At 39.6% G+C, this 27835-nt stretch overlaps 1 protein-coding gene across 1 annotated transcript in view; it reads right to left on the bottom strand.

The window, feature by feature from the left end:
* The window catches only part of Abca12 (ATP binding cassette subfamily A member 12), a 157447-nt gene that overhangs the window by 75342 nt on the left and 54270 nt on the right, over nucleotides 1–27835 (bottom strand). The window contains exons 4-11 of the mRNA XM_051154135.1: nucleotides 22128–22219; nucleotides 20141–20238; nucleotides 17507–17692; nucleotides 15191–15369; nucleotides 11596–11708; nucleotides 6886–6958; nucleotides 3913–4031; nucleotides 2853–2959 (exon numbers count right to left, since the gene is read on the bottom strand). Of these exons, the coding sequence (XP_051010092.1) occupies nucleotides 2853–2959; nucleotides 3913–4031; nucleotides 6886–6958; nucleotides 11596–11708; nucleotides 15191–15369; nucleotides 17507–17692; nucleotides 20141–20238; nucleotides 22128–22219 (967 nt within the window). The remainder of the gene's footprint in view (nucleotides 1–2852; nucleotides 2960–3912; nucleotides 4032–6885; nucleotides 6959–11595; nucleotides 11709–15190; nucleotides 15370–17506; nucleotides 17693–20140; nucleotides 20239–22127; nucleotides 22220–27835) is intronic.

Below are 27835 nucleotides of genomic sequence, written 5' to 3'. Positions count from 1 at the left end.
TTCATTCCTAACTCTATTTTCCAGCTATGATGGGCTTCCCCATTGCCCAGAAGCTCCTAAATGAAGGAGAAGTTTAATTAACATGATCATGAATACTCTATACTACTATGGACATAAATCAATAAATCCTCAATGCTCCTGAGTCCCTGGCCAGTAAATAAAGGTCTGTGTGTGTGCATGGAGGAGGAGAGGTCTATTTCAAAATTTAAAAGCATTACAATAAACATAATACTATCTGCATTCCTGCCCAATATGACATTTTATTTTGTGCAACTGGGAAGTTGCCTTCTCTCCCAAAGGGACCAGGGAGTGGTGGGGGCGGGGGAGAAGGAGGCGCAATGAATTGGAGATAAAATAGACAATTAGGAAAGAAAGAACACAGACAGTCAAGAACAGAATGTGTAGGCTAGAGCAATGGGTAGACAGTTGGTGCTTTGGGGGGTCTAGCCTGCTGAAGGGAATTCTGTGAATAAAATTTGGGGGCCTATCGACTCCAAATGACTGCCACATTGCAAGAAGCAATAGCGACCTGACTTATAAAAATGATAGGAGCCCAGCTTCATTCTTTCATGGACATGTGCCGCGTAGAAGCTCAGAGAACACAGGGCTACTGTTGGCCTTCTGCCTTAATAACCTCATTCATGGGCTGGAGAGATGGCTCGGTGGTTAAGAGCACTGACTGTACTTCCAAAGGTCCTGAGTCCAATTCCCAGCAACCACGTGGTGGCTCACAACCATCTATAATGTATACATAATAATAAATAAATCTTTACAAAAAAATAACCTCATTCATGCCGTCACGAATCCCTTTACTATTAGGGATGTGTGGTTTTAAGATGAAGAAGGCCTGAATTCATTAGAGCTTCTGCTCTAGGAAAATGGTACACACACACACACACACACACACACACACACACACACACACACACACACAATGTACTACAAAGCTAAGCAATGCATTCTAAAGGCCAGAAGTCTCAGTGCTGAGAGCTCCCACTTCCTTTGCCTCTCCTCAGTTTGACCTCCTGAACCACACTTGAAACTCTCTCTTACTTCTGTTCTCTGCACTGGCTCTACACAGGCTGTGTTCTTTGTTTGTGTGTTGTTTGTTTCGATTATTTCATAGGTGGCCCATGTAACTTTCTTCCAATCTAATCTCTTTCTAGAGCACAGAATTTGCCGCCTTCGTATTTGATATTTTGAAGACCAAACTCAAACTCCTTGACTAATACAACAATTTTGAGGGCCTGGGTGTGGTCTTTCTCTGGAGCCCCTTTCTTTCCTTTCCCATGAGTACCTTCACATTCTGTGACCCCAAGTAGCCTCCACTCGTCTTTGAGGCTCATGCCTCTGGCTTCTGACAAACACGAGTTTCCATGTCTGGAATATCTGAGTGTGACCTAATCATCCACAGCCTTCAAGACGCAGAGTAAGTATTATAGTCTCAGTGACATTCCCTCCTTTCATCTCTGTACCCCATACAGAAGCTGAGTTAGATAGCACATCTTTACACAGTCAGCCCAGTTGGTTACACATGCCACATTGCTTATCTCACTGTGTTGCAACTGTGTTGCAACTGTGACTCTGCCTTCTGTTTTCTCCTCTGGCTGGATTATAAGAATTCAGGGGACGGAGATTATATCTTATAAATAGAAGAGGAAATTGTCCTCATAGGAGCCATTTTGAAGAAAGGATTTTTCTATAAGCGAATTGTGGACTGCAGAAGTCTTACGTTGTCTGCAGAGAAGGGAGGGAGAATGGCTTCGTGTGAATCACAAGGTTACGTGGGCACATGTCTGAAAGAGACTTTAGCCTGACTTATCAGCAAGGAGCTTTGTTAGGATGATAGCATCGTTCAATATAAATGTAAAATAAATTAAGGAGGCACAGATGTCTGGGAAACAAGGGAAAGGTGATAGTCTAGTGTTGCAGGAGTGACATTTACACTGACTCTTGAAAGATGGATAAGAGCTTCCTGGGTGAATGCATGACTTCTTTCTCATTTGCATAAATTAAGATAATGCTAAATTAAGTACATTAGAAAGTTTGATTCATGTAGAAGACTGGGGCTAGAAGGTAGGTAGTCTAATGAGCACATTTATCTGTAATATACATGGACATAATGTTTTGCGTGCCTGCTTAATTACAGCTTGTTTACCACACAGCAAATCACTTGCTTTCCCTAAATAAACCACTTCTAATTTAACTTTATTCCAGGCTACATAAATCCAATTAAACTGCAGTTCTTACTAGGAAAACAGTTTCAAAACTTAATAGAGTTGCTTTAAAAATGGATCTTGTGATAATCGGTACACTGGGTGAACAACAGACACATGAGCAGGAGCAGATTCAAGCTTAAGAGATCTACATTTTTGGGGTTCCCTCCCCCCCTCATGCTTTCCCTCTTCAGGGTCACACATCTTAATATGACTTCTTAGTTTCTAATCTGATGACAGGAAAAACAGATAAGTTAACATTTGAGATCTTTGAGAACCATGAAGGCTGGATATTAGATTTTGAAATCTACTTTTATGGATTTAAAAAGCTCAAGACAGGTCAAGTTAAAAAAAGTAATACAACAAACCCCCAAATTATGAAGCCTAATAAGATAAGCATATTGTGGCATGTCCATGGATGCTCGTGAGTAGCTGGACTCTGACAGATCAGTTTATGCTGAGGCAGATTTTGAGAACCGTTATTTGAAAGCAAACACCTTTGTCACTCTTTGAACAGAACAGAGCTGCAGGTGAAGCAAAGGCACCTAGAATAATCAGATATGTTAACATAATCTTCTTCACGTGTCACCAAAAGCGTTGCTATTCCTATATTTATTAATTCCGTTCATAGCTTACCTTGGACTTCAGGACTTTGGGAAATAAAGGGAAGCTGTCCTCATAGGAGCCATTTTGAAGAAAAGAGTCTCCAAAGCGAATTGTGGATTGCAGAAGTTTTAGATTATCTGCAGAGGAGGAAGGAGAATTACTTTGTGAGAATCACAAGATATGGCTGGAAAGCATATCTCAAAGAGACTTTTATCCGGACTTATCAGCAAGGATTTTAAGGATAATATTGTAGTGCAATATAAATATAAAATGAGTGAAAATTAACCCTCCTTGAGCCATGGGGAGTACAGAGTTCATTATTTTTAAAATAATCACAGATAGGCTGCTTAGAGATTAAAAAAAAAAAAAACATTTCTAGTAAAGATACCACACAGCTTTGGCTCTTTGTGAATTAAATAATGTTTTTATATCTGACTCTGGAATACCCTAGGTTGGAATATGTCAGGGAGCTAGACTGCATAGTCCTGAGAACTTCCTTTCAGCCATAATTGATTTATGCCTGGGAAACTGTGGTCTTAGGTATGTGTTGTACTGTTTGCGTGATACTGTGTTTCATAAACTTTTTGGGTGTAGAAAAAAGAGAAACGTATGTGAAAACAGCGGGGAACATTTGATTTGACTGCAGTCTTTTATGGTTGCTTAAATAGGTTAGAAAATGGAAAATTAAATATGTGAAGGCTGAGAGTAGTCTGTTTGTGTAATATGTGAGAACTTTGGAACCCTTGGCTGTTAGTCCTAGTCTTTCAACATGGTAAGAGCACTAAGGGCACAGAGAATGTCAGGTTGCATGGGCTCCTAAGGACTCTGGGTTCTTGGGCAATTTGTTCAAGGTTGCCTTTATCACATCTAGTATGAAACCATTCTACTAATATTTGTTCAGGTGAGCATGGAGTGCAAGAAGCAGCAAGAGGACAGCATAGTAATATTATAAATTCCCTTTTAATAGGAAACCGCTTAGCAACAACCAAAGTATAAATATGAAAAATAATATTTTTAAAACTCCCCCTTTAATAAGCTAATGTCTTAACCAATTAGAAGCTGAAACCATGGGCAGAGTTGAGAATATCACCTGGTGATCCCTTGGCCAAGTCATCCGTCATATTTCTTATACATGCCAAATAAGGAAAATATGGACTATTGGATGAAATATTCAAGATGGCATCTTCAAAATTTTCCAAGATCAGGAGCCTGTGAATTAGATAAGAATGTATGATTAGGCCATATAAAATGGAAGCAAAGTTATTTAAAGTGTGATTTGTTGGCGTGGATACCGAGACTCCTGTGAAATTGGGTCCACTTGTTCACCAAAGCCTGCTGTACAGCTCTGAATGCATGCTTGTGTGTGTGTGTGTGTGTGTGTGTGTGTGTGTGTGTGTGTGTGTGTGTTGTATGTTCCCCTGTCACCTCAGCCATAAGGCTGCATTTTTGTCCTGTGGCTTCTTCTTCCATTATTGTCTACTTTTATGTGACAAAGAATGGATAAATGTTAATGCCTCTTTGAAAGACATATGCCTTGAGTTACGCTGAACAATCGGCAAAGTAACTAATAACAAGTTCTGTCAGATATTAACTTGTATTTTCTCAGAATGCTAGTGGGTGAGACATCTCCTAACACATCTAGTAATAAAGGAAAGGCAGTAATATTAAAGAATGTGAGCTAACAACAGTGGGTCCCAAAGGAACATTCAAAAGAAATAAGCCAATGCTAGAAAAACTCTCCCTCTTATCCTCTGCCACGACTGCCATGGGGTGATTATTTTAAAATGGAAATGGAGAGAAAGTCGAAAGAAACTCCTTAATTTCATCAATCACAAGACCTGTCTTACAGGTATTGGATTTCTTCTAATAAACTGACAGCAACTGCTGAGAAATTTACAAGACAGGTGTGCTGAGTCTGTCAATGCTATGCATGCCTGTAGGCTGTGATGGGGGTACCAAGCCTCAGCAATGAGCATCCACGGTGTCAACTTATAGGGTATTTAAAAGTTATTATTATTATTATTATTATTATTATTATTATTATTATTATATGATAGCTATCTAGGAAGATATCAAAAGTTCCAGTTATCTGAAACTTGACAACCCAGCTAAAGTGAGACTGTCCAGGAATTCTCTGAGATAAGTGCCTGGACCAGCCAGCACAGATGAGGGGAGTGGAGGCAAGAAAAACCAGAAGTGGATTTTGCTCAGAACTTAACTGTAATTAGTGTAATTACTGACCTTTCCCTTAAATTCTATCTTAGAAAATAAGAATGCTTAAAATAAGTGTTGTTTTTGTTAGCTTAGTTAGTTTTAGATGCTGTGAGAAGCAAAAAGTGTGCACATTTGTGAGATACAATGCCGTGTTTCAGTATTTACATAGTACTCTTGTTTAAATGATTTTATGTATATCTTCTCAAACATTTATTATTTCTTTATGGCAAAAACATTCAAAATGCCTTTTTTCTAGCTTTAAAAAATATTTTACTTATGCCTGATGTGATTGTGCACACTTTTCATCCCAGCATTCTGGAGATACAGACTGGCCAGTCTCTGTGAGTTCAAGACCAACCTGGTCTACAAGCCAGTCAAGGCTACATAAGGAGACTGGTCTCATGTTTTAAAAAATTATTTTATGTGCGTGGCTGTTTTGCTTGCATATATACCACATGTGTGCAGTTCTTGTGGCAGCCAGAAGAGGACGTTGGATTCCCTGGGATTAGAGATACAGATGCCTGTGAGCTGCCAGGTGGGTTCTGGAAAGGGAACCTGGGTCTTCTGAAAGAGCACCCAGTGTTCTCCACTGATGAGCCATCTTTTCAGCCCCTCTCTAGCTTTTTGAAACGTACAGCACTTCGCTGTTGTCTCCAGTCACCTTACTATGCAGCCACACTCTGGAACTTCATAGCTCTTCTCTATGTTTTAGTACCATCGAGCTATCCTCCCCTTGTCCTTTTAACTCTTAGACTTTATTTGTGCAAATTTCCAGTAGAACAAAGAGGTATTCAGGGTGACCAAATTCTGAGAACTGTAAATAGCATGCTTTATCAAGCTAAAGCAACCTTTACCTACAAGATGAACTAGTCTCTAAATTTACCTTGAGCTGCACTTATTTACCTAAGTCTGATATTACAGGGAACTGCTTGCAGTCCCTGTTCTAATTATGAGTTCCTCAAAAATCTGCTCACATCTGTGGTCTTTAGACACTGTGGTGACTGCTGTCATTTCCTGGGGAAGTCCAAAATGAAATGATTTATAATCTTTCCCCCCTATGTGAACATTACTGAAAGCAGACACAATTTGCATTATCTTGATTACACTTTGAGATATTATGACTCTTTAAAACTCCAAAAAAAAAAAAAAAAAAAAAAAAAAAAAGAAAAAAAAAAAAAAAAAAAAAAAAAAAAAAAAAAAAAAAAAAGAAAAAAAAAAAAAAAGAAAGAAAAAGTCTGGATGTAGCTATGGTCTGAATGTGTTGAATTTTATATATTAACATTCTAAGTGCGAGAGTGATGACGAACTTAGAAGGTGAAGTCTTCGGAGACAGAACTCTTGTGAGAGGGACTGGTGGTCTATAAAAACAGCTTTGGGAGGAAGGAGTCCTTCATGATCCGGGGAGTAGGCTCTTCTTAGACACCAAATCTGTTCCCACCTTGACCCTGGGTTTATGCAGAACTATGAAAAAGAACCTGCCATCATTTTTCAGCTGCCCTGTCTATGGTATTTTGCTATGAGAACTGAATAAGCTAAGGTAGATGCTTACACACTCTTTAAAAAAAAAAAAAGCCCTCATGAATCTGGAAATAAGTTCCTACACATCTCTCCTCCCAGGGAGAGAATAACTACTCCAGACACAGCAGACCACCTCAGCTGTCCAGGCTCAGAATTGAAAAAGAGTTCCTCATTCAGTGTTATCTAAAGTAAACTGAATCATCTGCCCAAATCAGTTTCCCCTTCACGCCAGTTTGACATTGACGTTTTCCAAGATGATAAGAGATGATGGGGTTTGTGAATGATTTTGCTTATTAGGATGGTTAACCCATAATTTGGAAACACAACTTACTGTGCAGCCAGACTGCTTGGGGACAGTGTCTCATCTTCACCATCATCACTCCACATATGTGTTGTATTGTCACCTACAGCAATAATATATAGGGTCAAAACAGAACATTTTTGTTCAAGGACACTTTACTCGTCACCTCTCTCCCTCACCCCCTCCACCCCCCCCCGCCCCGCAAAATCATCCCAAGTCAGATTAATAGTGGAAAATGCAAATTTTTAAAAAGATTTATGTTTTATGTATACAGTGCTCTGCCTGCATGTACACCTGCAGGCCAGGAGAGGGCATCAGATCACATTATAGATGACTGTAAGCCACCATGTGCTTACTGGAAATTGAACTCAGGACCTTGGGAAGAGCGGTCAGTGCTCTTAACCTCTAAGCAATCTCTCCAGCCCCAAATGCAATTTTTTTACAAATGATATTCATGTTCCTTTTGTTGTAAATGCTTAAGGCATCTGTAGGGAACTGTACCCATTAATTAAAATAATCCCGACTTAAAGGATTTCTAACAGTTACTAGAGAATTTCTAACAACTTTTTTTTTTAATTCACACATCAGATCACCACATTAGTTTGTCCTAAGACCTTCTTTCATAGGTGACTTTCAAACACCACAATGAAGCAATTTGTTAATCAAAGGAAACTACTTTCAGTGTAATGTGTCCCTGGATTGTTTTGTTTGTCACCCTGACCTGACCCCAGCTTGGGCACTTCCAATGTAGACCTAGGAAGCATTTGCCATCACTAATCTGTACTTTCTTGCAAAAAGCAGGCAGCAGTCACTGAATGCACATATGGGCGAGCATTGGTCAATGGAAGCAAGATTGTGCCTTGTCTCAAACAAGGTGCCACAGAGGGTGGGAGAAAACTACCAAGCTGGATGCCATGAAAACCTAACCACAAAGCGTTCTTCCTCCAAAGTTAAAAAAGCCAACAACTCTGCTTGTTCTCCAAGTTAAGTTATAAGGAGAATGAAGGTGTAGAAATGTGAAAACCTGGGAATGGAAGGTTCCTTAACCAGCCATGGCATAAATGAAAACACTAAAGCCAGGGCTTTAAGCCACCTCACTTAGGAAGAGTATTAGCCTCATCTTCGGATGCTGCTTACAGTGGGCCAGGGCGCTTGGATGCTGTCGTTTTTTTTAAACAGTGGCCTCGCTGTTTTCAAAAGGGTATTAGATTAGCTGCCTTAATGCTTTTTCCATTGTTCCTAGATCATGTGTCCCATAATCTTCTGAAAAGGTCCCCATGCAAAGTTATGCAGGCACCCATACTTTTTTAATGTTTTCTATTTTATTGAAATTAATAAAAACATAAAAGAATATCCCCGAATTCAGTATCTCCCTTCTGTATCTTTTGTGTCTGAGTTGCCTTGGCCTCTAGTAACTGTCAGAATGGCCTTTTCAGTTTTCCTGCTCAGTGGAGTGCAATTTTCTGAAATTTATCTAAAAGGCAGTTGAATATCATTGTCCTCCTTATAAAACATGTATAGTCATGTTAAAAGAGCAGCAACAAAGACACTCAGAAATACACCTCAGTAACAGTAGTACTCACTACTGTACCATTGCTCATTGATACCCATATATTAAAAATTTAAGGACAGAAATCTATTGAGTTTTATGGGTTTTCCCCCAATGGGAAGATATGTAAAACCATTTTTTTTTCTCAAGGTCTATCTTGCTCACTTTGAAATTTTCTTAATTTCATTGTTCTTAACACCTGAAAGTTTCATCACATACAGGAGATTTATTCTCTTTATCTACTCTTGTGTTGGCAGACACCTAGCTTGTTTGCATATTGTGAGTCTTATGAATACTGTAAGAATAAACACAGATATGCGAAGTCATCTGTGCTATGCTGGCTATAAGCCAGGAAGCATCACTTTGCTTTAATAATCAATTTTTAATTATTTATTTATTATTGGACATGTGTCTAGTTTGTGCATGAATGTTGGTGCAGAGGTGCCACAACACACAGAGGGAAGTCTTTGGGTTTTCAAAGAAAGTGCTTTCCCTCCTAAGCAATCTTGCCCACCCTATCTTCTATAATAAAATATTGTTTTACTTGATTTATGATTTTGCAGAAAAGCTCATGCCCATGAGTCACAAAAATGACCTTTGTTCCTGAAGCTCAATCTTTGTAAAAAAGAACCACTCGATATTGGGGATCCAGGGACCCCAGGTGGGGCAGAGTACAGAATTAGACACCTTAAGACAAAGAGAGGAGACGACAGCATCCCCATGTTTTCATGGCTAGTGTGGATGCTTCAGAGGGTGCCCCAAGTGTGTTCTAATTCAGGCTGGATTAGAGGTATATCATAGGGAGCAGGAAGTGTGGAGGTACAGGATGTGTAGGATTCTGGGGCGTGGCTATGAAACTTGTCATGTGCGGAGAAGTGTGGAGTGACACATCACACTCCCTCAGTGGCTGGAGAGGAGTGGTTCTGAAGCTTGGTGGCAGTGGGTACTGGCATATTCCACTATGTGCCCCAGTGAGTCTGAAAGGATGCAAGAGAGAGGCCATCTATAAAAGAGTTTAAGGGACCTGGTTTTGAGAATAGGGTCTTTTCTTGGACTGGCCTCTTGCTGGTAGAATAGCAAGTGTAAAGCCAGTGCCTTTGGCCGTGCAATGGGATGATGTCTCAGAATTGTTTTGATACTAAGATCACTTAGTGTTGACACAGAAAGTATGATTATGCTCTTCATTTGAAAGAGTGCTGCTGTGAGAGCTGCAGGAACCGAGCAGCTCTGCTAGGAGTCACCATGTCTCTCTGCCCTAAGTGAATGCAAAGCCTAGAGAGGAAGCCTGCTCCCTGTGACACGCCTACATTAAGGTCAAATATATGGCTAAAAGCCCTGAAGACTAAGCATGTGCTGACCTGGCCAAGGTGGCAAGTGTCTGCACTTGTGGTCAGAGACTCCTGTGTAGATAAATTAGCATGACTGGTTAGAATTTGAGTTTCCTGAAGAATTCCCAGAAATACCCATGGAAACTTTCAATGGCCATGAAATTTCAGTTCAAACAAGTAGGGGCCTGGAATAAATGACTGGGCAAGTAGACTTGAATGTATCATCTGCACTGCTGCCCCCAGACTGGTGATCTCACAAGTGCTTAGGCTTAATGACAAAGTAGAGTTAAACATCCAATTTTACAGATTAAAAATACCTTTTCTGGTAGCATTTTCTTGCGACCTTGACCATCCAATGGCATGCTTTAATACTTTCTAACTCTTGGCCATTGTTAAATATGGAAATATAGAAAACAGAATTACGCCATTCGCCAGGAAAGGGTTTTATTGTCATATTAGTAAGAAGACGTGTTTACTTCTGGCTTCTAAGGCATGGATAAGCTTTTGTCTTTGGGGAAGAAAATCCTTAAGTTAATCACTTTGCTTTATGTTGCTTATATTACTGTTATTAATTATATTGTTTTTATAATTAATAACTTAGTCTGAAGATAAAAAAGAATGAGCAGAGAAATATGAAGTTCTCAAGTCTTTAAAATGCAAATGTTAAAAAATATCAGGCAATAATGAAGTGGACTGTTTGGTTCTCTAGCCTATACTTTTAAGAGAGTAAACTTCTTCTGGTTTTCATAAAAACATTAACATTAGAAACAATCAACCTTGCAAATGAGTCATTAATTCTGTAACTGAAGGTAAAATCATCTCTTTACCAGCAGAAGCTGGTATCTAAGTATGTCGGGCTCTGCACTGAGAATTCTTCCTGGGCTTCTACAGCCTGCTTTCCAAAGGGCAACTGTGATGTCATGATGAACAGTCATCTTTTTGTCTGGTGCTTTCAGGATGCTTGCTTGGAATCCAAGAGCAGAAGGCTATGTGTTTGAAAACTGGCACGCATAGACAGGGAAGCCTAACTCTGTGCTCATTCAGAAGAGGTACGTGTTAACCTATGTTTGCTTGCCCAGGTGGGGATTTGCCCCTCACAGCTCTAAACCTTCATGTGTGCCCATATGTGTCCACCCGACAGTCTCCATGTGGTTCCTGGGTAATGACACTGTATATATTCAAGGCTGTCGTTTAGGACTCATATGCCACATGCTACAGTTTGTTTCCCTGGAGGTGATTGTTTTCCTGATAGGTTGTTTATGCTCTGATATATACCACACATTTTCAGGACGTTGCCAGAGTGTGTGTTTTTACCATTGAAGCGTTCTTTCTGAAATCTTTTTAAAAAATTCAAGTTCGGAAACAAAGATGTATGCTGGGAGTGGTGGTGCACGCCTTTAAATCCAGCATGTTGAAGGTAGAGGCAGGCAGATCTCTGGGAGTTCAAGGCCAGCCTGGTCTACATAGTGATTTCCAGGACAGCCAGAGCTGCATAGTGAAACCCTGTCTCAAAAGGGGGTTGGGGGCACAATCTTATAATTCAGTTTTTTGTTCAAAAAAAAAAATGATAATATAAGTCTATTTGTCTAGGTTTACCATCTGATACTCCTTTTCTATTCTATAACTTCTCAAGGTAAGAGAGGTTGTTTTTACATAAAGAAAACTTCTGGAAATTCGTCCTCCTTGGGGGCCATGGCTTCCTTTCTTCACATGTGAACTCAGGCATGGGTTTATGGGTAGCATTTATGCTCATCTAGGAAGTTTGCTGTGTAGATACGTGATTGTGTCAGTTGTACTCTGCTTCAGTTTCCCGGTGGGCGTTTGTGATGCTGCATTTAGTACAGCAAGATGGAAATGCAGTACCTTGTGCTGGGGAGTTCAGAGTGTTGAGCAGATGCTTAACAGACTTCTGGAGGGCGCTGAATCCCGCGTCGGTTTGAACACGTGGGTAAACCTTCTGCACCGCCAGCAGCACCCTAACGAGTGGAGAAACAACGTAAGCCAGATTGCATTTCAGGACTCACAGACAGAAACAAATGGTTATTCAAGGAGACAATGGCTATGGTATAGAAAATGATTCCTATAAAAGACAAGAGGCGGCTTCTGTAATTTAATTACTTCATTGTCTATTCGTGCACAAAGTCCCCCAACGTTGTTCTTGAACCAGAACAGAGAACTTGATGTTTTCAGAATTGTAAAGACTTGTACTCAAGGACCTTGAAGGAAGAAGCAAAGGTCCTGTCAGATGTTTTGTTTATGTTTTTCCTGCTAAGAATGACAAACAGGAGCATTCAGCAGCCCACTCTGAAGTGAAACCTTCTCTTTTTTAATTAAAGGAAAAAATTAACTACAAGAAACTATTTTCGTTAAAAGTCAAGCCTAGGTCCAGTTCCAGGAGTAACTATCATATTAGCATGTCGTGTCATACATATGAATATTTTGGTAAGGAAATTATTTTTTTTTAAAGCAGAGCTCATGCTAATTAAAGACTATATTCTGTCCCCTAAGTGGCCCACAGGCACTACTCCAAATGCAGCTCAAATTTAATCTCCAAACACTCTGAACTGGCTTTTTGTGAGTTATGTAACCAATAAGACAGGCAGTCCACACTGGGGACACACAAGCACCAATTCACTTCAGCTTGAGCTCCTTCCATGTCTCCAAGTAGCAACTGATTATTTGAGAACTGCCCCTTTCGTCCCTTTATGGTCACTAGTGCATTTCTAAAAGAGATGCAGCTACTGCACAAGGTTGTCTGAATCTCACAAACATAGTGCTTTGTACCAACAGCCAGAGCTGAGTCAGCAGTTTAACTTGCGTGCCAGGTACCCTGGGCCATCTTGCTGGTTCCCGGGGCTCAGAGGACAAAAGACTACTGCCAATCATTTGCCACTGCAGAGTTGATACAGCACAACTGAGCCACTAGCTTCTTTCTATCAAGTTCTTCATCAGCCAGCTGAAAGTTTTCTCTAGCACTGGATCCAGTATGTGAGTACAGAGGTCCGGAGCGTTCTACAGTACCTTTGGAATCTTTTAACATTTTCTTTTAATTAATTTATTCAGATTACAACTCAATTGTTATCCCATCACTTGTAGCCTCCTGCTCCTCCCTCCCTCCCACCCTCACCCTAGGTCCATGACCAAGGGGGGTCTCCTCCGCCACTTTATGGTCACAGACTATCAAGTCTTATCTTGGTAGCCTGACTATTCTTTCTTTGAGTACCACTGGGGCTCTCCACCAAGGGGAGGTCATCAAATATAGGGTATCAGAGTTCATGTCAGAGTTAGTCCCTGCTCTCCACATAACTGTGGAGAATGTCCTGTCCATTGGCTAGATCAGAGTAGAGGTGATTGTTTACTATTTGTATTGTCCTTGGTTAGTGCAATAGTTTGAGCAGACCCCCCTGGGCCCTGATCCACCCATTACAATGTTCTTCTTGTAGGTTTCTAAGATCCTCTGGATCCTTCTATTTCCCCATCCCCTATATTTTAACTAAGATCAGTTTAGTCTTGTGAATGAAAGCTAAATTGTAAGTATCTCCTAGGCAATTTCTAGCATAATGTGCACACATGCATATAAATCGGTATGCATGCTTTCTTAATATGCATAATATAAATATACGTAAATTATGTGTGCAGGTATTTAAAAAATCCACGTCCCCAGTGTTTCTCTGAAGCTGATTTGATTTGATTTTGCAGATGAATACAGTTTAAAAAGATAAATAACCTACCAAGGTTATCTGGTTAGTCATCAGCAGAGCTGGCCTGGCTAATTTCAGTCTACATGTGATCTCTAGCATAGAAACCGCACCGCACCAACATGGCCGGGAGGAGGAACGGAGAATGCAGACTTATTGCCCAGGTCCTGCTTACAATGCTCTGTCACAGGAGTGCGCCTGTATTGGGTTCTCTTCTGCTTTCTCTGTAGAACGGTTGACATTTGGACTGCTTCATATTTGCTCCAAGAACCTTCAGTAGTGTAATTCTAGTCCGCTGAGTATCTCCTGGTTCCTAATCTTGTCTCTGAATTCTGGTAACCATGGACACGGCTAAACGGGCTTTGTGTTAAAGATTTCAAGACTCACCACTTGGTCTAATACATCTGATCCGTTGTTTCAAACTGAATGACTGAACACTCAGCAATCTCACGGCAACAGACAGCATCCTTGTTACTGATATTATTAATAAGCTGTCAGCAGACTGAATTTATTTGCAGCAAATTGAAACACCAGAGGTGCTGGCTCTCGTCCTCTGAAATAATTTGAGCCACGGATCAAGATACATTTCGTTCATTAAATGTACAGACTTTTGTAGAAGTAAAGTCACACAGTCAAGATGTCCGAAGCTCATTTCAAAGTTTTTGAGTGACTAAGTTAAGTACAGGTTTTAAATTTTTTTAAATTAAGGCTGAGTTGTCTGTTCCCCTGTCACCCTAGCACACGCCAAATATCCAAAACTCACACTTATCATGATATCACATCGGGTATAGTAAACACAGGACTCAACAGAAATTTACTAGATCACTTAGAAAGCAGTGTTGCTTAATTGGATAAAAAAAAAGTCAAATGACACTGTCTTGTAGAAGCAACAGACAAAATGGAAGAAAAAAAATTTACAAGCCATAAGTAAAAATTTAAATCCACATAGCCATATATGCCAAACAATGCTGTCCTCATCTATACTGCTTACTCTTATGACAACTTTACTAGCGTGATCTGAAAAAAGGGAACCTCAGCTGAGAAAATGTCTCCATAAGACCCTGTTGTAAGGCATTTTCCTAGTGATTGATGGGGGAGGGCCTAGCCCATTGTGGTTGTTACCGTTTCTAGGCTGATGGTCCTGAGCTCTATAAAAGAGCAGGCTGAGCCTGCTCTGGGGAGCAAGTCAGTAAGAAGCATCTCTGCATAGCCTGTGCATCCTGCCTCCAGGTTCCTGTCCTGTTTAAGTTCCTGTTTAAGTTCCTCCTAAATGGGAAGGCAATCTCATTTAGCAGACTAGAGTCAACTTTCTTCATCAACTTTATCCAACAGAGATGTTTTATATTGAATGGTACAAAGCAAACCCCTACTGAGACATTTTATTCTTAGCTCGGTGACATGTGCACAGAGCTCAGGTTGTCCCTGAATGATCCTGTGGAACTGATCCATGCTGGCTTGGCTCAGCTCTATGCCTCATTCTCAGAAAACACCAGGCCACAGAATGATATGAAATTCTGGAGTAAGCATTCCTCTTACTTCCTTGTGGATGCCTACTGACCTCGATGATCAAACACAACGTGTCTTTCTTCTTCACTCAACTGACAGACTCAACCTCCGTTGCTAACATCTGCAGCAGGATGCCAAGGACCGCTTCCCCGGTGTTTAAATGACCCATCTGACAGTCATTCTCACAGGGACTATTTTTCTTTAAAGACTTCTTCAAGAGCAATTGTATTCTATTTAACATCCCATTTACTTACCTGTTTGCCTTTTGAAGAACGCCAAATAGACTGCTCAGTGAGGTGTCATTCTGAAACACGTCTGGAAGACTTGACAGAAGCTGCCAAACTTCTCTTTGCTGCTGCACTTCGGAGAAAAAGGAAAGCACCTGGACAAGCCCCTGGAACACCCTCTTCTGGTTGTCAGGGTCACTGGACATCTTCAAAAGCCAAATCGCAGAGGAGGGAGGAAAATGATATTTTAACATTTGTAAATTGCATGGTTTACTCTCTTCAAAAAGGATTTTTCCTTAAGAAACTGAGTTTTTCACATTCACAGTGTTTTCAAATCCTCACTCAGTTTGAAGCCATCTCTCCCTTGGAAAAACTGTGAACGTCTCTCAACATCAATTAGATTTTTTTTCCTCCTTAAAGTTCCAAGTATTAACATGTTTAAAGTTTGATTAACAAAATAGTATTATTATAAAATGTTTTAAATTAGATATTCAGAAATAAAAGGTAACTTTCTAAGACCAAGTTATTTTCTAAATGTTTTTCTTTCTAAAATATTTTATTATTTCCTTGGGAATTTAATACACTGTGTTTTGACCATAACCACCCAATACCTCCCATATCCACCACCCCTTCCAGACCTACTCAACTTTGTGTCTTTTTTTAAAAAATCGACCCATCAAATCCAATTTGTGTTGTGCATATATTCTCAGATGTGTGGCCTGATTCTCCTTTTCTGGGCATCTATAAGCTGTCATGTCTCCTTGACGAAGACGTCATGTCTACCTCTCCTCTCAGGGCTGGGGTTTGGTCTGGCTTGAGCTCGCACAGGTCATTTGCACGCTGCCACAATCACTGTGAGTTCATATGCACAGCTTCCTTCTGTGTCCAGATGACCCTGAGTGATGTTTTGTTTTGCTTTTCTTAATACATTCCGTGGGAGCTGTAGGCATGTTGTCCCCCGTATCTTTTACTAACTAGGATGCCTATTTTTAGTGGAGAGCCCTCAAAAATGAACATGTGTGTAAAAATTGTAGGAAATATAGATAGACTTATGGCACATGTAGAAATACATTCACCAATGTGTTTACTATACACATTCTTATACATAGTAGAATAAAGTGTTTCTGGATTCTGAGGCAACGTTATGCACACTAGTCACGATGAACAGGTAACTGTGCATGGATCTACCTAGGCTCTGTACTATCAACAAACCAGCGAGAGCATGGCTTTTGAATCACGTGATCTAGCTAGCGCCTTCAGAAGTATTTCTTCATTATGTTCTCACCCAACGCAATTCTCCCCGTAACCCCGTTCATGCCAGCTGAGACGAACCTTCCGTCTGTCTTACTCTGACTGATTTTGAATGGTATATTTTGGGACACGTAGGCTACTCTACCCAACTGAATTTAAGTGATGAAGATTTTTTTTTGTTGTTCTAGGACTGGAGGCTTGAGGCCAGCATTTGGCAACCAAGCTCCATCTCCAACTCTCTTATAAATCCAAAGACGGTGAGAGCTTCGTATTATATTTGAGCTGTTACAACGGTGTCCTTAACCTGGCTCTTTTGGAAACCAGACTACTAAAAGATACATTTTAAGTAAAATTAAAAGTTGCTTTTGCAGTATAATTTAGAGAATCGAGGGGGAAATGCTAAAGTAGGCAATGCTTTGGGGATAAATTCTGAATTTAAAAAAATCTTTCATTACATGTAGCTTTCATTGAGTTTAGACTAGGTCTCTTGTTTTTGCCATCATCACTTAAGACTGGCATAGACACATGGCCACGGGCACTTTTAACAGGATAGCACTAGCTCCAAGGTATGAAGTTTGAGGAACAGGGATAAACACTTTCATTAAAAGTCACCAAAAAAAGTTTGCTCTCATGAGAAAAATAAAAAGACCTTACTCATTTTTCTAACTTCTGACAAGAATATATTACAGTTTGATATTGTATTATAGTTTAAATATTAAACTTGCATTCTATCCTGTATAATCATACTCCCAGGTCTCAGGGAATGCATCCCTTATTCATCACACAGGCAAGCCGTATTTTATCTGAGGTGTATTACATTAGCTGTGTGTAATATTTCAAATTCAACATCAAATCATTTCAGTCTTGCACGTTTTAATGATAAATAACCGGTACTTAATGTTAGACACTGTGTGTAAATGTTTATGTGGAAGCAAACTATGCTGAAGGTCTCCAAACGTTCTAGGCATTATTTCCCCGTCCAAGTGGGCTACAGACTTGCTTAGTAATTAATTCACAATGGATCAGTCTGAGGACCCCAGAATGGAAGCATAACCCCTCTAATTGTGCATAAGATACATAATCTGTGCTCACCTGAGAGACCAGATATTTCAGTTCCTGGAGAGAAGACTCTAAAAGTGTCATGTTCGAAAGGCAAAATTTGTGAAAAACATTTTTTCCTAGAGTGAGCCAAGAGAAGGCGTAGTCTGCAGTGTACCCCGGGTAGCTCTCACACAGCTCTCTGCGTACGTCTTCTGCAGTAGAATTTTGCTTCAGCAGCTAAAATCATGAGGGAGAATATAGAAAAGTGATATTAGAAAATACAAACAGGAAGAGATTTTCATCTTCAAGGCCACTGGCCTATCTTTATAACGCCTATTTTTAAAGTTCTTGTTTTCAAAACAATAACTAATAATAAAATACACAAGTTGGCCTACATGGAGGAACAGTGCTCATGTAGGTATAAATTCTTGCCATTGTCTTGATTTAAATGGTTCACATTTGATTTGTATAACCAAGCCCATTTCTTATCTCTAAGCAAAGAACCTAAAAGCCCCAAATGTTTCCTGACAAAAATATTTGTGAATAAAAGTCATATTAATTTTTCCTGAGATTTGAGCTGAATAAACTCAAGAACCTTAAGTCTATGTTTCCTGTAAAATTGCTCATAGCCTTTGGAAAATCTCAAAAAAAAAAAATGCTTCAAGATCTGCTCTTAGTACTAACTGTGCTTATTTACAAAAGTGGGAACATGGATAGTGCTTCCATCTAGGAAAAATATAAAAATGTTTTTAAAATATATAAGTCAAGATAATTACAACAAACAATAATGTGAAATAATTTTCACAATGGAATCCTTGTAACTGGTTAATGTATTCCATAGTACAAAAGAACTGCAGATGGGACACTCCTTCATCCGTGATATTGATCACTGTAACAGTTTACATATTTACAATGTTAACTACATTTAACTATAATACTCTAGGGATTCCTTCCAGGAGCTAGCTCATATAACCTGTGAGGTAAAGACCAACTCCATTCTCCCCTGAAGTTTACATCACAAAATGTATACTCTGCTTTCCAGCAACTCAGCCTCTAAGTATAATGGAAGCAGACAGGATCCACTTATCTGGGAGGCCCTGTAAGTGCTAGGTTTGCTGGACATTTATCCACAGCTCTGATCTAACATTACACATCAACTTGCCCCGAAGTGATTTCTCTACTCATTCCTGCAAGGGTTGCAGAAAGCAGCAAAGAGAAAGGAAGGAATCAGAGAGATTGCTGACACAAGCATCAATATGTCAGCCTCATTCTTACATCTCTGCCTTGTTCCAACTCCACTAAAAATATGTATCCATCCATACAAAACTCACTCGGGGCTCCCATCTCTGGAATATGTGGTTTGTCCTGTCTTACAGAGTTCGAAAATGCAGTTTCATATGAAAAAGAGAACTTGGGAGTTCAAGTACAGTAAAGCAGTAATTTTGAGAACAGTATCTATTGCATTAAAGAAATTGTCCGATCCAATGCAAACCCTTTCCGGGAAGCAAGACAAAAACAGAACAGAACAGTGTAGGTTTCCATGTGTGCACACAGACCCAGTGAGGGGAGGACTTAACTGGGAATGCCGAGGAACTTCCTAGCCACCAAGGTAGCCTCAGCAACCTCAAATGTGACAGATTATCAACTTTCAATGTCTAGAATAGAGAGAGTAAGCAAATCTTCTGCCACAGGCAACATAGGCAGCGCTGCCATTACCGCCTTGCCAACTGTGGTATCTTTTTGTGCCATGGTTTATTTACTTATATGGCTTGGTTTGGTAAGACATGACTCTTGGGCCCGTAAGATGCCTCTGTTGCACACAATGGTAACCAGAGGGTCAGGAGCAAACTCACAGTAGGCAGTAATGGCTAAGGTTACTGGAATGGGGATGCTTGTCAGAGGCATGTCTTATGATTCAGAAATGTCTGCTTACATAGATAAAGGAGGTGAGAGAGAAACAGGGGAGAAGAGGAGATGAGATGAGAAGAGAAAAGCAAGATGGGGGAGTCAGCAATATTTAAACCATAATAGCATGAACGTATGACCCAGGGTGGCCGAAAGATAGCAAGGAATGGAGACTGTAGCTAACTGCATATCTTTAAAGATATTCAAATCTAATTTCTACACAAATACACACAGAGAGAGACTGACTATAGGATACCAGCTCACACCTCTTATAAAAATGTGTTTATTATCTTTCAATCTGAGGAATCATAAAGTAGATGATCTCTGGGAAGCAGAAAACTCCTTAGGTAAACTCTCTAAACTACGTTAAGGAAAGCTTTTTTTCCTTTTTAGGGGAGAGATTTCCATAGCTCTAACTTATCCGAAGCGTTAGTGTGGATGCGGCATCAAATGCGAGAGTGTTACAGCTTCATTTTTTTTTTTTTTATCTCCTCGCTTCATAAAACTGAAAGATCACATAAAATACTACATTATTTTTTAGTAATTGAAAAACATAAGTTTAATTAAAGGACTTACAGGGAAGTAAATAAATGTCCAAGACCTTAAGGAATTTACAGTGTCTTAAAATTAAACTATGATTGAAGAGTGCCCCCAGAAAGAACCTGCCTGAGATAGCATTTAAACTCAAAAACTACTGCAAACTCCTTACTGCTCAGAAGCCCCTTCTACCAGTGTGAAATATATTTGTTCAAGTCCATTGCAAAACTAAATGATGTTTACCTTTTCCAAATCAAGGATGCGTGTGAGCACTTGACTACCATTGAAAATTTCTGTGCCTGTCCCCTCCAAATCATAGCTTGGTCTAGGAGGTTCTGTGGCTGTGGTAGAAGGAAAAGCACATTAGAATTTTAAATACACACATACATACACACTTGCAAATGGGCACAATTACATAAGATTGCATAGATATCTCTGTAATCTCACGAGACCTACAGCAAGAATGTGCTCATATATGACTCTCCCACTAATATTTCTTGCTGGCAAAATGGCAGGTTTTGTTGGCTTTTCTTTCCCCACATAAAATTCCCATGGTTTTAGTCTGCTCTTCTCTTTTCTTCCCAATCATTTGGATGCCATTTGCATTCACTCCAGGTTCTACCACTGAACTTCATCAGCAGTATTATTACCCAATAAACAAAATCATTTCCGTGTGAGCTTGGAGGATGGAAGTGCCCTTACCAACTCCATAGATCCATCACCTCCAACATCTGTTCAAAGGATCAACCAATGCACATCTGGTAATAATGGTCTTTCTTTTTAATTATCCAATTGGGGTGCTGAAATCTGCTTAGGATCATGAATCCCACTTCCCTCAAAGTGGTTTCTGAGGGATATTTTAGATCAAATAAATGGGATGAAGCAATTAGTTGAAACTACAATGTATTCTAATTAAAAAGTTTCCAAACTGTCTTTGTTTAGCACTAGCTATAATGTAGCATAGTTTTCTGAGTATAGGGTATTAATTAACTAGAAACATAGATTCATATCTATGCCTTAAATGTATAGAAAGCAATTATGTTTTTATAAATATTGGGCACAAGATACCAGTAATGTGTTTCAGTAGGGCCTTTATTTTAGTGCCTACAGGGCTGAGGAATTTATCATCGGATTTCTTTAGACTTAAGCAATCTATTTATGAGATAACCATCCACAAAGAGAAGCATAATCTATAGCTACTGAGCGTAGCAGAGTTTACTGGACTGTGAGAATGAGCATATTTCTGCTGTCCCTTAACCTACTCAATCAGATAGCTACAGATCACCCATAACAACATTAACTCCTGGGAACAGTGTGACATCGCACGACATTGTCAGGATTGTCAGCATGCAGTTCTTCATTCGGTTAACAACTTTTATTGAATTGTTACTTACTAACATAGTTTTAACTAATATGTTGCTTCTTTTCTCCAAAGGAGCAATCAAATTCCAACGTGCTAGGAACTTTATTCTGTCCCTTCATACATACTTAGTCCCTACGTGCAAGATAATGTGCACCTGATCCACATTTGGCAAATAAATATAGCACTGTCCTCTGGTTTGAGGGTTTGGGATTCTAAGCAGTGTTTTTTTCAAGGCACCAGAATCACTTATGTATAAACTTAAAAATGTGCATTTTTTAATGAAGCAACTGAAGAAGTTTGAGGCACACACGAATTTGAGGGGTGCTGGCTTTTTGAGAAGCATGGTCAAGCTGAAGGCTTTGAAACCACACGTTGAGAGGGAGAAAGAAGCACACAGCTCAAAGATGATGACTGGACAGCATCGTCAAGTGCCTATTGCTCTTATGACCTAGTGTTTAAGCCCGCTGGGCTACATGGTCTACACCTGTTAAGCTGAAAGTTTGGGCAAATCTCTGAAGTATTTGCCAATAGGTTTTGTTACCGGAAATTCTGTCCCCCACCTCCAGTTCCATTTATTTTTCAGGTGTAGTCCAGACTAAATTCTGGGACTTGGTGCAATTCTCAGCCTCTAGATGTTTCTTCCTATAGAGCATTTCAGTAAGAACCTAATTTCTAATCATTCTGAAGAACTTAGCACAGGTATACTGCCACATGCAGGCAGCCATGGGTAGGCTTGGGGTCCCTGAGGGGCAATCTAAGCACTCCATCTTAATTTGAAAATCTGAAGTATGAATCTTTCCAAGATTATCCCTTTTGCTGACTGTTCCAATGGTCTATTCTAAGCCTTCCAGGAGAGAGCTAGCTTACCCAGTGATGTGTGACTCCTGTCTGGAACTTGGGTCCTCTGGGGTGATAAATTGCTGTCCCTCTTCAGGTTGGATGGCTTTTTCGAAGTTTCACTAGAGAAAAAAAAAGCAAGAACTCTCTAATTTTGTCCACATTAATTTTAGTTAACTAAAGCAATATGTTATGCAGAAAGTTCAGAGGCTCCAAAGACTTGCAAAGTGTCCACGTATTTTCTAGGGTATTATAAGATGAAGTCACTTAGCCAATGCACCAATGAACACACAAGTTTTCCTGCCTAGTAAGGTTTTGTTCTGTTAGAATATACTAGATGAGACTTTTAAGTTAGTCACTATTATTTTATTCTTATAAAAAGAACTTACTTGAATAAAGAAAGCATTACAGGAAAACACCAAAAACATTTACGGCACTCTATTTCTATTCAAAAGATGACAGTTTCCAAATACAGGAGTTGTGTTTTGAAGGCAGAAACAAGGCCTTCTTGTTTGTCAGGTTAAAAAAAATTTTTTTTTACTGCATTTAATTACGGATGGCTTTTTTATTCAAAAGGGACTAGTACTTACAGATGGATTCAAGGAAAAAGAACAGAGTAAACATTTATTAAGTATCCAGTATGTGCCAAGAATATACCGGTATTGATGCCATTGTAGGTGGCACCAGGTGTAACATTAAGCCTCATTTCTAATTCCACCAAACATGTCAATGTGGCGACAACAGCATCATGGAGGCAGGTATTCCCATACTATATAACCACATTAGCTCTTGGAAGAAAATATTATTGAATTTTCTCATATTTAGTAACCATCATTTTAGGGATTCATTCCCTATATTTATGACTAGTACTAAAATTTAAAAAAAAAAAAAAAAAGGTATTTTATTCTATTTTTTCAGTAGTGAGGATTGAACTTGGAGCTTTTTGTACTCCAGGCCAGAACTTGACAAGTGAGCTATAGCCCCATTCCCTAGAGGAAAAATAATTTGTATCTTCAAAATTAGATACAACCTCCCCAAAAAAAGCACCCACAATAGATTTGTCTATTCCGCAAACAGACTACCTGGATTGAAATAGTTTTTGGAATTATAGGAAGCTGATAGACTTGTGTGATTGTTTGCAAAAAGCATAATTAAGATACATAGAGATGGCAACAAATTCTACTTATAATTGTGTTTTAGCCAGACTCCAGTTCTAGAAAGCAGATCTTAGCCATTTATAATTGGGAAAGTTCATTCACTGCTGGTTTTTGTTTTGGTGGCGTATTTTATTATTATTTATAAAAAGGGTAAGAAGAGGTAACATTTGTTTCTATTCCCCAGTGTTTTTCCAATATTCTCCTTAAAATGTACTGGTTGCTCCAAAAATCCTGCATTCTTAATGTACATTTGAATTATTCATGGCCATGACTGTATTCCCCTAAATCTTTTTACATTCCTATGCTGACTATTTGGATGGAAAAGCCATTCAGATGAAAATAAGAACTGACCTGAACCTGTTCCCTTCTCTTTAAAAAAAAAAAAAAAAAAAAAAGTGTTAGAAAGTTGGAGAAAGTTAGGCTTGCTTTTTTTCCTTGACATTTTTTTCCAGTCCAGCTTGTAACTTTATAAGGAAGACCACTGAATACCAACACATTTTTAAAATAAAGGAAAAAACACCTACCTTCATAAAAATTTTAAGGACCAGGAACATAGAAAAGAATCTGAGGAGAATGACGAAGATCAAAATAGCTATGACGAGGCAAAAGACAATAAGCTGAATACTAAGGAAGAGGGAAACAGGAGGAGGCAGTGGGCAGTTAAAACTTGTGGTCTTAAGCAAGCTGTGGTGAGTAACACACGCCTTTAATCCCAGCAATCTGGAGGCAGAGGCAGCCAGATCACCGTGTGTTCGTGGCCAGCCTGGTCTACAAAGCGAATCTAGGACAGCCAAGGCTACACAGAGAAACCATGTCTCTTATATTTTTGGTTGTGAGCCTAGCCTTTAACAGCTGATCCAACTCTCCAGCCCGAGAAACCATGTCTCAAAAAAAAAAAAAAAAAAGACGGGGCTACTCAGCTTCTCTTATCAGTTAACAGCCCTGGTAGTATTCCTGCCAAGAGGGCAGTCCCTTCCCTTCCCTTCCTGGCCATCAATAAAGTGATGGTTCCAGAAAAGAGGCTGTGGAGGTTCTGGTTCTTGGAGGATCCTCCTTAGACCAGGAAGTGACAGACTCTGCCTACTTCCTTTTGTGAGGCTGTGCTGTGGGAGTGAAGATTTAGAATATTGTATGAACTTCGCCGTTCATCCTTCGGAAAAGATTTTCTCGATTTTATTTCATATGGAGATTATAAGTTGAAACACAACTTCTGTCAAACAAAGATAATTTTATTACCGCCTAACAACCCACTAAAGGGGAGAAAACAAAGCTAGTCTTCCTGCACTTCCTAACATGCATGATTAGAGTGACAGGAGAGGAACGGTACCCTTCTTGTTGTTTCACATAATTTATTCTTGCATATTTATATGTTGTAAGTCTGTGGATAGCAAAGAGCAAGCACCATGTCTCATTTACCTCTACAATCTAAAGAGCTAACGCAATCTACCTAGGCCTGGACTGTTGGACCTAATGGCTCATTAAACAAACAGACAGTACTACTGGGATGTGAACATAGCATACTGGAGTTAGAAGAAACTTGAAATTTCATTTCTGTTTCTTCCTAAAAGACCGCAGATATTGTGTCCTGCATATCTGTATGTTAGGGCTGTGAACTAACTTGAAATAAGGGAACTCAGTATCTGTGGGGGACCCCCTCATCAGAGGCATGTCCAAGTCTGCAGGCTTCATTGCAGAAGGAAACACCCATAGGTGGCGTCACAGACATTAACACATAGCGGCACCCCTCCCTAGCTGTGTTCATCATTAGCTCATCAACATTTATGAAATTTCTCCCCTGTCTAATTATAATGGACAAATCAAATAGGAAAATCAAGAGTTTCAATATATTCATGGGAGGAGCTAAGCAAGAACACACACAGAGGATGATAAGAAAATATGTCAGAGCTACTAAATTGGAGCAATCATTGGTCATGTTGGTACAGCATGACCCTTAGATTCACAACCTTAATGTGAGCCCTTGGTACTCGATTTTTCCTTCATTGTTCTACTACCCCATTGGCTCTTATCTAAGAAGAACACCTTTGCTTGCCTCCCTCAGAAGGTATTTGACAATATGGCGTCTAGAGACATAGTCATTTGTCACAACTGCAGACAGAATGCACTTGGTACATAGTAGGCAGAGGTTAGTGACAGTGCTAAACACCCTCCAACACACAGCACAACAACAGCTTATCCATCCCAAGGATCAGCTGTGCCAAAGCGGAAACACACTGCAGGAGCCTATGACAATGGTGTGTGATTCCTCTTGGGTGAGTCATCCCCGATTACATCCCCCCCACAACCAACTTAGGAGACTTGAAGCTCCAATGCAGAAGCTCTGAAGAGCTCTAATGAACTCATCTCAAATCTACCTCATACTGGATATCTCTGGGAGTACAGGACAGCATTGTGAAAAATGCAGGTGGCCTCTGGATTTGACACATAGGACCATCTCATTCAAGAAAATTTACCTTTGGAAGCAAGCCAACAATGTCTGACTCACACCAGCAAGCGGCCTGTAGCATTATTTAATGGAGCTTCATTGGTCCGTCAGAACTGTGTGTACAAGCACTACAGAGTTGGTTGAGGACCTTTCTTCTAGCATACCGGAGATGAGGACTTTGCCCAGGTGGCATTTATGAAGATCTCTTTGGAGCAGAACTCAATAAGAGAGATGTTTTGTATTAAAATTTCCACTCAGTTCTGATGAGAACTTAACCCAGAATAGATTTGACTTTCCAGACATGTCTACCAACAGCTACATTTGGGAAATGTCACATTTATCTATATATGTCATCATAATAGGATTTCTGCACTTGTACCGGGTGTCTGTGTTTCCTGTGAGAGGGAACAGCTACCTGGATAGGTAATGTCTCTGTGCCCTGGTGGAGTCTGTCTATATAAAGCAGCCTTACTATGAAAGAGACAGATGGCCTATCCTGGAAAGAAGATTATGATATTCTTTTTTTTTTTTTTTTTTAATCTCTAAGGGTTAGTTAAAATTTTATAAGCATTTTTCATCTTTTCCTCAGAATCATAATCGTATGTAGTGACATCTGGAAGAAAAAATGTGCTGTAAGCCCGCATCTGATCCCAGCTGCACCTGCCTTAACTCCATCACCGACCTAACTCCAGATACGGACTCCGGACGCTATACTATGGCCATGGCGTCAGTCACACTTACTTGATGCAGTTGTCCTTCCTGGCTATTCCTGAGCTGAAGCCATTCACAGAAAAAAAAAATTAATTGCTTTAATTATCTCTCTGGTTTCATGCTGACCTTCGTCTGTCAAGGGTCATCCACACTTCAGATATAATCCCTGCCTGTTACTTTCAAAACCTTTCTCTTCTAGGTCACCCAGTTATGATCAAGAGCTATAAATTCCTTAATATGTTGACCTATCCTAGGGTTTTAATATTCATTGGAAGGACTTTGGATTTATAATATGTAATTAGAGCAAGTAAGAGTTTTTTAAGGTCCTGCATTGAGTGGATGAGGAAACAGAGACAGGCAAGTGTTGGAAACATGGCAAATAGAGAGGAGGAAGAGGCTGCACCAGTGGCTTTTTCAATGACAGTACATAGCTATGTTCTACACAGACATGAAATAGATGCAGCAACACTGCGAGAAAATTCACGAAAATCACAGTTAAAAGAAAAGCCATTTTCCTGCCTCTCCACACTAGTTAATCCATGCCTCTGTCTATTTTTTTTCCTCCACTGAGTTCTAGGATTCTTTCTTTCTCTGTGCTTTATCCTAAACACATTTACTATATTCTATCTAACACAAACACATCTTTTATGCTTAATGACAGAACCACCATTGCAACACCACATGCATGTGCATGTGTGTGTGTGCATTATTAAGGCTTTAGCCGAGGGCCTTGGCACATACTAGGCAAGAGCTGAGCTGCATCCCCAGCCCTCAAGTGCCCTGGGAGAACTCTCCTGGCATCTCCCTACCCAAATCTACTTCCACTCTAATGATACATCCAACAGCAAAAATCCACAGTGTTTTAAGGAAGCTGTGTGACGAGGCACCATTTATGTAGAATGTTCTGGGCGTAGTGAGAGCTGAGAACAAATATTCATCACATTTACCATATTATGTGATCATTTGACTGTTATTTTGTCTCTCTGCCTCTTTCCTCCTAGCTTCTAAATTCTTGCTGAGCATAAAATGTGCATAATTCATCTCTGCATCTGCAGCAACTTAAATCGTCTGTAGCACATTTTGTGTAGTCAATGCATTCAATCTGGATGAATAATTGGCCTGTGTGATAGCTAATGCATCCTTACAGTTTGCTCTTAGAGAAATAAATTTTAACCTTTATTTTAAACACTAATTCCACTTAAAATGGATATAGTTTGAAATTAAAACAGCATAAGAACTACACATCCTATTTCATATATAGTTAAACTGTTCTAACCTCTTTATTTTATGTTTCCAGTGTTTTCAGATTCATTTCAAAACTCACTTATATTTTCTAACACACACACACATACACACACACACACACACACACACACACACACACACACACACACACGCCCTGAATAAATCACATTAGAATTTTCCCA

This window comes from Acomys russatus, chromosome 12 (assembly GCF_903995435.1).
Source record: "Acomys russatus chromosome 12, mAcoRus1.1, whole genome shotgun sequence".
NCBI classification, from domain to species: domain Eukaryota; kingdom Metazoa; phylum Chordata; class Mammalia; order Rodentia; family Muridae; genus Acomys; species Acomys russatus.
Note: the sequence above shows the minus strand (reverse complement) of the source record. Positions and strands in the feature narration are given on the sequence as shown.